General features: G+C 42.5%; 1 protein-coding gene across 1 annotated transcript in view; it reads right to left on the reverse strand.

The window, feature by feature from the left end:
• The window catches only part of mfsd2ab (MFSD2 lysolipid transporter A, lysophospholipid b), a 16,163-nt gene extending 8,631 nt beyond the window's left edge, over window positions 1–7,532 (reverse strand). Inside the window, exons 1-3 of the mRNA XM_085346873.1 lie at window positions 7,271–7,532; window positions 3,871–3,993; window positions 2,818–2,942 (exon numbers count right to left, since the gene is read on the reverse strand). Coding sequence (XP_085202999.1) covers window positions 2,818–2,942; window positions 3,871–3,993; window positions 7,271–7,360 — 338 coding nt within the window. The 5' untranslated portion in view covers window positions 7,361–7,532. The remainder of the gene's footprint in view (window positions 1–2,817; window positions 2,943–3,870; window positions 3,994–7,270) is intronic.
• Window positions 7,533–8,364: the final 832 nt, after the last annotated feature.

The raw sequence follows: 8,364 nt of genomic DNA on the forward strand, positions 1-8,364 counted from the left end.
CTCCGGAGGCACACTGGGCCATACAAGCATTGACCTACATCACATTTAAACATCTTCTGAAACAGCCGTGCTGACCAGAGCGAGCGTTATCTACTTTGTCAGCGAATTAACTCAGCGAGTGGCAGCTTTAAGTCTATCAACAGTTTAGTAAGAGTGAAAAGCTATCTTAAGAGCTTCTGCGTGTGAGAGTGACACAGTTATCTCTCCATTTTCTCATTTTTGGCTTGGCGGCTGAAGCAATAATACATTTTTAAAATTCAGTTTTTGACTTTGTGCTTTCATAAGTCAGAAATCACGGCCCCCCCCAAAAAAAATTTATATCACTCTTTAGGTGAAAGTCTTCAAAACTGGCTCTTCATACTGTAGCCAACTGCAGAAGCTGACAGTGATATAAGATAAGCAACAGGAAGGCCTTCGGTCTGAAAATTCACTGCTAGAACTTGAACTCCAGTAACCTCCTGGATTCCTCAGTCACTCTTTAAAACGTAATACAGGCACTGAAAGCTGAGCAGCTATTGGCTAAAACTAGTGGTGTGTTGTGGGCAGGACCAATGAGAAGCTCAGCTCCGGTCACCCTCCCCCCACTGTGGCTTCCAAGCATTAAAGACAGAGCAGCTCTGACTGCATCTGCAGCTTCCTGCCTGCTCTCTGCACATGTGTCTGAAATGAACTGAGCCATAATATAACCAAAAATGCCAAACCCACCCCCGCTACAACCAAAAGCCCACGCCCCATTTCTGACGAGAAGTGGAGGATGCACTTTATCCCCCCCCCCCTTCCTCTGTGACCCACTTTTGAGATTCAAACATCAGCATCTCAGCAGTAATTACAGTAACGAGATAAAATCCATCACCCTCTTGCACATTCGCTTCTCAGTCAAAATTTTTTGACAAAGAAATAACTCTTAATATAATTTTTACATCATCGAGTTCAGCGCTCCTTTACGGGAACTCCCATTAACGATTTCATCACTGGTGAGGAACATTTCTATCACCGTCAGCTCTGCGAACCTCAGTCTCGCCATTATGACATTTCTTCTGCATTAGTCATGCAGGTCTACTTGCGACATACACACCCACATAGGCTGCAAGATTAAAGCTAAAAATCACAGCCACAAATACTTAGTTTATTTACCACAAACTTTCTTTGAATGAGCTCTAAAACCACGGCCGTTTAACTAGAATTCATTTGAGCATCAGCAAGAAACTGTCTTTCTAAAACATTACATGACCTTTACCTCCTCTAGAAGATATTGTTTCTACAGAGCTAAGCTGAACTACGCGGTGACAAAAGTAGCTGCGCTCTACTTGTAACAAGCTAAAATTCGAGCTGTATAGGAATTATTGCAAAAAGGAATTTTATCTTGATTATCTGCTTTCATAGCCTTTTGCAACCATTTACCAAGAGGTTGCATTAACACAGGGAAAGACAGTAGTGGGCAGGCAGGGGACCCTCTCCTCCCACTCGTGCCACTTCCTACCCAACGCTCATTTCCTAACCAGCTTGGGAAATTATATGTTTAATCAAGGAGGCAAGGGAGTAAATACACAGGTGCAGCACACACCCCACACCTCCTCGTGGTGGTTATTAAAGAGATGCCTTTGCTCTTTTGTTGTTCTTGACATATCCTCTCTCTCTGATACCTTTTACCTCCGGTGGCTTATTTCTACCCTCGTCACACTACAGAGTACTGCATGTACTGAAGGGACAGTGGCTCTAAAACGTCTTCTGTGCTGACAGCTCTATAACTAGCAGCTCTGCTGACACCCCAGTAGTCTCTTACATCAGCGGAATTATATCAATTACATCTCCGTTGACACAGACCACAGGTGTGCAACGGTGTGGGGAATAGGGGTTTAAAAGTCATTAGACTTTAGAGCTGATAAGACTGTGCAAGATGCCCATAGACAGAACAATGTGGTGGTGGGGGGTGGGTGGGTCAAATCTGAAAAGAAAAGCGATCAGTAAGCCTTTTCAGGCATGCTTTACAGCCCTCCTACACACAGACAAGCTGAATTCAAACCTTAATACAAGATGGGTTTTCATATTATTCTCTGTATATTTAAGGTTTTATGTCAAATAACCACACAAAGAAGACTTCCAAAGAGTCTTTGTGCATACAGCCCTCCTACACACAGACAAGCTGAATTCAAACCTTAATACAAGATGGGTTTTCATATTATTCTCTGTATATTTAAGGTTTTATGTCAAATAACCACACAAAGAAGACTTCCAAAGAGTCTTTGTGCACTTCCTGTAATGCGCTGGAGTTGTATTTGTCACCAAAAACTACAATGTGGGTTATGTGCAAGAGTATCTCCTGAAGCAACTTCCTGTTTTTGTTTAACTTAAAAAAGAAAATGGCTTGACATCTTTAGGGGGTTTATAGTTCAAACAGTAGCAGTTAATGTGGTCCACTTCATCTAAAGACAGTTCTCAGTATGCTATTCTAAAGTTTGAATGGACACATCCGCACATGCTGGCAATGAGGAAGTAGTACTGCAGCAATAGCATGACGCGTAGTAAACCCTCCTGAGAGAAGTCTCTGGCTTTTCAAAAGTAGAGAACAAAGCCCCGCCCTCCCCAAACACTGACATCATACAGTTGGGAAACTTCCACCAGGGCTGATGGGAGACCCTGTGATCACATGCTCCAACAGCAAATACGCAACAAGTGTTTGAACTGCTTAACCTGGCTTTATCAGTAAGGTAAAGGAAACAGTTTGTCAGAGACCTCACTAAGGAAGTATATTTGTTATGCACATCAAATCAAATGGACTGTGTAGCACCACGAAACTAGGAGGGAGTAAAAGCTCACCAGGGCAGCATGCGTCCAAAACGCGTCCACGGGCTTCGAGAGACCAGGAAGCCCACTGTGGGGTCCGTTACGGCGTCCCAAGCTCGCCCAACAAACAAGATGATGGAAGCATAGAAGGGATCGATCTGTAAAAGCACAAGAAAAAGATTAGAGATGTCGACACGTGGCTGTTATACACATGTATCAGCTCAGATAAATGAGCACAGGTTATGTGGTCGTATAGCTAAACAGTAGCAGTGAAGCTGTAAAAATGGGCATTACACTTCGCATTACAGTGGGAAAGGTTTAGTCACTATCTTTTATTAAAGGCAGCAGTGAGAGAGTAACTCTTAACACATATTAGTTGCCAGCTGGCTGTTAACAGAGGGGACAAACTCGGACAGGGTGATGAATGTGTGACTTCTAAATGTACAATCTGTACCACGCTGTGTCACCCCATAGACTGTTAATTAATAGCCATGGAAGGCGAACAAGACCGAACCCTGGGAAGCCTTTGACTATCACTGCCATCATGGCCATGACCATCAGATTACTGTCAGAGCTCATTAATGCGAGCTCCCCCCCTTTATATTGTGCCACCACTGTACCCCTCCCAAAGCTTTTCAGAACAAGCTCCTGTAAGCCTCTTAATACACTGGAGCCCCATCATCGAGCCAATAATAGCAACAAGGCAGAAACTTTTTCCACAACTTTGCTCTGATCTGTGTAAAGTCCTGTATGAGAGCTTATAAGAGCAGGGCTTTAAGACTCAGCATTACTACATTACAGAGAACAGACTGCACACTTTGCTCTCAATCCCATTTAACCTTGTGAAGTCTAACCTTACTCCTATCCCTTAATGTTTTGGACACATATAGGGTTAGGCTTTCTTATTGGAAAATTTAATAGTATTTAATGAGTGTTAAATTGAACATATATGTATTTTTTTTTTTCCCCTAACCGTCGAAATTGACATATTTTGAAAGCACAGGTTCAGGTTACTTATCACTGATGGTGAAGCCAGGTGGCTTCATTTATCTCTTTGGAGTTTGGAAACAATTTCAACCTCCTCACCTGTGCTACGTCCAGTAGATAGATCTGCAAAAAGAAGCCCAGGGCGCATCCTGTGATCTGGTACGGAGCTCCCCCGATGGCATAGCATATCTTGTTGCAGACTGATAACCTGTTCTGCTCATGCTGCAAGTAGGCAATAAAAAGAACAGAAACACAGATTTAGAACGTGCTCAAATACATTGATCGTAAAAACAAAAGTAGGATAAGAACATTTTGTTCAACAGGCACACCTTAGAGCAGGCCTGAGACCTGCTCGTCATCTGGGAGGATCTCGCTTGACAAGAGGCAATAAACGGCTTCAATGATAGCAAACTTTTGAGGAAACTGCCCTTGGGTATTTGCAGCTGTCTGCAAACGTTTTTGGACTTCAGCGGGGCCAAGTTTTTGTAATTATAGGAGAGGTCACTTCCCCGGAGTGGCCAGCAGCAGCTTAAGCCTTACACAGCCACTGCAACACACCTACAAACAATTACACTCCCCCTGTCCCCAGAAGACAAAAAAAGAAAGAAAAAAAAAAAAAAGGAAGCAGATTATAAATCGGCAACTTTCTCAATTTCTGTCTGAGGACTTAATCTGCAGACTTGCTTCTTTCTCACCAGTCCCATTAAACAATAAAACATTTTTTCCGAGCCTCACGAGGAACGTGGCCTAAATTCTTAATCGCCAGAGGGTCTTAAGAGCTCGTGAGTTCTGCTGGCAAAAAGCTAACCACAGTGTAGTGTATTTGGAAGGTGTCGGGGACAGCCGCCAGGGAAACAAGAAACCCTTGGTTCGGTAACAAGCGCTTATTCTTCAAGAGTTTCTCCGCTGAACATGTAATCATTTCCTCAACAGACAGACTCCAAACAGATCTCCTAATGGCAACACAAATCCACGATTGGTGTGAGCGTCTGACTACACCATTGTGTCACTCACCCCAAAAGCCAGGGCGACAGCACCTTGGCATCAGTTTGAGATGGCTTAATTCCTCAGTGGATGACTGCCACTGTTTGACCAGAGCTTTGACCACTGCTGCCCAAAGAGAGGCGAACACACCCCCTTATCCCCGACCAATCAAAAGTTTGAGTTTTCTGCTGCTTAGTCTGACCCCTCTCTCTTTATTTATTTATTTTTTTTAAAGGGGGGGAGGGGGGGGTTAATCTCTGGTGCTGAATGAGAAAAGGGCTCTTGCTGATAACCTTAAGCAGAAGAAGAAAAGCAGAAAACCTATATCAAGGTACAATCTGTTTAAAGTAACCTTCGGCATATTTCACCACTCCTCATAAGGATCAGGAAAAGGACACGGAAATGAAGCATTGCTGTCATTGCATGCAAATAAACCAGTCTTTGCCCCACTGATGCGCCCAGCTCTGCTTTTCTTTAGGTCAAACACTCTTCACTGCAAGGACAAACCAGCAGAAGAAGCAGTTTTAACCATAATAGCTGGAAATGCAGTAGCTGCAGTAGCTCTGGTGTCCATGGCAGCAAATGCAAAATCTCAAGCATCTCTCACCTTACATAACTCCCCTGAACCCACTCTACCTGAATGCAGAGCACTGACTGTACCGACACAGGTGTGTAACCATCAAGTAACTGCCACAGGAATGTGTTAATGTGACAGTGTATTCGTGTCACACACATATTTGCATGGTTGTCAGGCAGTCTATTTAAAACACACAACCATAATGGATCTTAACTGAGCTTGCGGCCACACGTGGACAGATGTCTTTGGCAAAAAAGAAAAAGAGAAAGGAATGTAGCTGAGTTTTATAAACAGGACACTGAATCTACCTTCACTGATATTACTTCCAGGGCCACACCTGCTATCAGAGTTCCCACTAATGATATGTTACTACTGTAAATGCGTAACATGCGTAGGTGAGACGTTTTTCCTGCTTTTTGGGTTCACGTGTCACTCCCTTAGTTTAAAGGTGCAGACACACAAAATCCCGAACACTCATTTTGTAGTCTGTTTTCGGGAAAGGTCCTCTGCCTGCTCCTTCATTATCTGACACGTCGCCTTGGTGGGTGCTCCCTGTGGCGTTCAGTGCTTTCGGGAAAATTGTAAATTTAATGGGAATTTTCTTCAGCAGTGTGTGTGTTTGTTTGTGTGGTTTTCTTTTTTTGGGGGGGGGGGAGACGTGAATACCAAAGCAGTGAAAAATTAAACCATTTGTTTAACAAACCACTAGTATGTGAGGGAATTTAAAACATCGTGCAAATGAACTCTACCGCATTTTTGTTACTACAATGCAAATTATAGTGTCTGATTATTCCAGCCTCAGAAAGACAGGCTACTTTCTCTTTTTCGTTGAGTGTTTCTTCCTTGCAAAGGCAGAGCTAGTGGGGGTTTTAACAGAGCCCACTGAATGCAGCACATCTATCTGAGAATGCTTATTAAAACTGATATGAAGGATAAGACAAACCACGCTGGTGTTAGCAGACTATATTCTGCGACGTTTTTGGAAAGGCGATATCGATATTCCCAGCGTGATTTAAAAAAAATGTGTAATTATTTTAATTAAAAGTAAGCCACCTTTATGCAAAGGTTAAAACCCAAATTTATAACCTAGCTTACAGATTCTCGGCTACTTTAAGGAACAACGTCAAAAACCAGCCGAACGTGAACTGAATTTGAGGAACTGATAAGACGAGAGGTATTACATTTTTTAATTCAAATGTAGCTACACGTTGCTGGCGAAATAAGGGCACAGAAAATCTCGAACATTGCCTTCCACACACGCAAACTGTGAATTAAACCCGTTTGTGTAGATGTAGCCCTCCAAAACCACGGTTTTTGGTTTAAACTATTTGAAGAATGCGTTCTTAGTATAATTAAGGTTCAGAAGAAGGAGAAAGGGCTTCCCAAAGGCCCAAATAACACTCACGTGCCAAATAACAATAATTACATTTTATTAAATTATGCGTTTATCCATTTTTTAAATTCCGTTTATATCGTTTCCGAGTTACTAATGAGACAAATGTTGGCCCGGAATGGCGCGCGCCTTATTTAAGCTAACATGAGTCACCCTTAAAGTGTCAGCTCGCTGGTATTACCCATTCATTTAAACCAGGGGTGCCCAATCCCGGTCCTCGAGAGCTACCGTCCTGCAGCTTTTAGATGCATCCCTACTCCAACACAGCTGAATCAAATGGTTTGATTACCTCTTCAGCATGCCATCGTGTTTGGCAAAGGCCTGATAACAAGCCATTCATTTGATTCAGCTGTGTTGGAGTAGGGATGCATCTAAAAGCTGCAGGACGGTAGCTCTCGAGGACCGGGATTGGGCACCCCTGATTTAAACGATCGACACCCATTCCTATCAAAGCCTGGCCCTTTCTATTTTCGAGAATTCGTGTGAAAGCGGGCCAGAATCAACCCGTACCTGAAGCTAAATTTTGAATAAATGAATTTACTCACCCTTTTAGCGAGCTGGATGCCATCCGAGTTCCCCGGTTTATTCAACAAACTGGCGTTCGAGTATTGTTCAGCTCCTTCTCCTTTAGCCATGGCAGAAATAACTTCGTCCTCGGTTGAATTTGCCTCAGAAATAAATACACAAATAAACCACTATCCTCCCTTAACAGAAAGAAATACGGTCCGGTAGCGTGTAAATTTAATGAGGACTGATGAGATGTGGTGCTGGCAGCAAGCAAGCTTGACTGGATGTAATTTTTTGGATGTCCCCGCCCTCTAACGTGAGCCATTCACACCACTACTATACCACGCCCCCTCGGGTGTGTCACAGTCATATGTTTCTTCATCAGAAGCCTTTCCTTGGAAATTCTTTGTATCCGTTTTCATCCAAGTGTGTTTACATTTACAAACGAGCTGTGACTGATCGCTCCTATAACGCGCACGCCTACTAAAAATCAAAGCTGGTGGATATATATATATATATATACACACACACACACACACACACACATTATATATATATATATATATATATATATATATATATATATATATATATATATATATATATATATATATATATATATATATCATTATTATTATTATTAGAGACCTTGTAATTAAGAAAGATTTGCCAATACTAGAGAAATATGCTCTCTCCATGCGTTTTCCCTGAGCTAATCATTCAAACTGGATACGCTGGCACAGGTCAGAAGACAATCAAAATAAAACAGGAACACTCAGACAGAAACTCAGACTCAAGCAAACAGCTGGTTAAAATGTAATCCACGACATTTAGCCTACACATTGCATTTAGAGTGAAGCTGTGTCGTTCCTTCATATACAAACACGTCTTTTAGCAGCTGTTTTGTATACAGGGAATCAGCTTTGGGAAAACTCTCGTGCAACCTTTCATGAGTCCTGTATGGCGATGTCAAAACTCAAAGTAACCCCTCTGTACTGAGCATCAGTGGAATCAGTTCAAAGGCGTTGATCACCGTCAAAAATGGACACACGTATCTCCTCACTGCTAAACAGAGGCATACACGAGACGCCTCGTGTGTGGTAGAAAGAAAAAGTTTTGCTTGTGCAGTTGA

This window comes from Diplotaxodon limnothrissa, linkage group LG22, assembly GCF_057381915.1.
Source record: "Diplotaxodon limnothrissa isolate DT_005_m linkage group LG22, D_limnothrissa_male_GT1.1, whole genome shotgun sequence".
Taxonomy (NCBI): Eukaryota; Metazoa; Chordata; class Actinopteri; order Cichliformes; family Cichlidae; genus Diplotaxodon; species Diplotaxodon limnothrissa.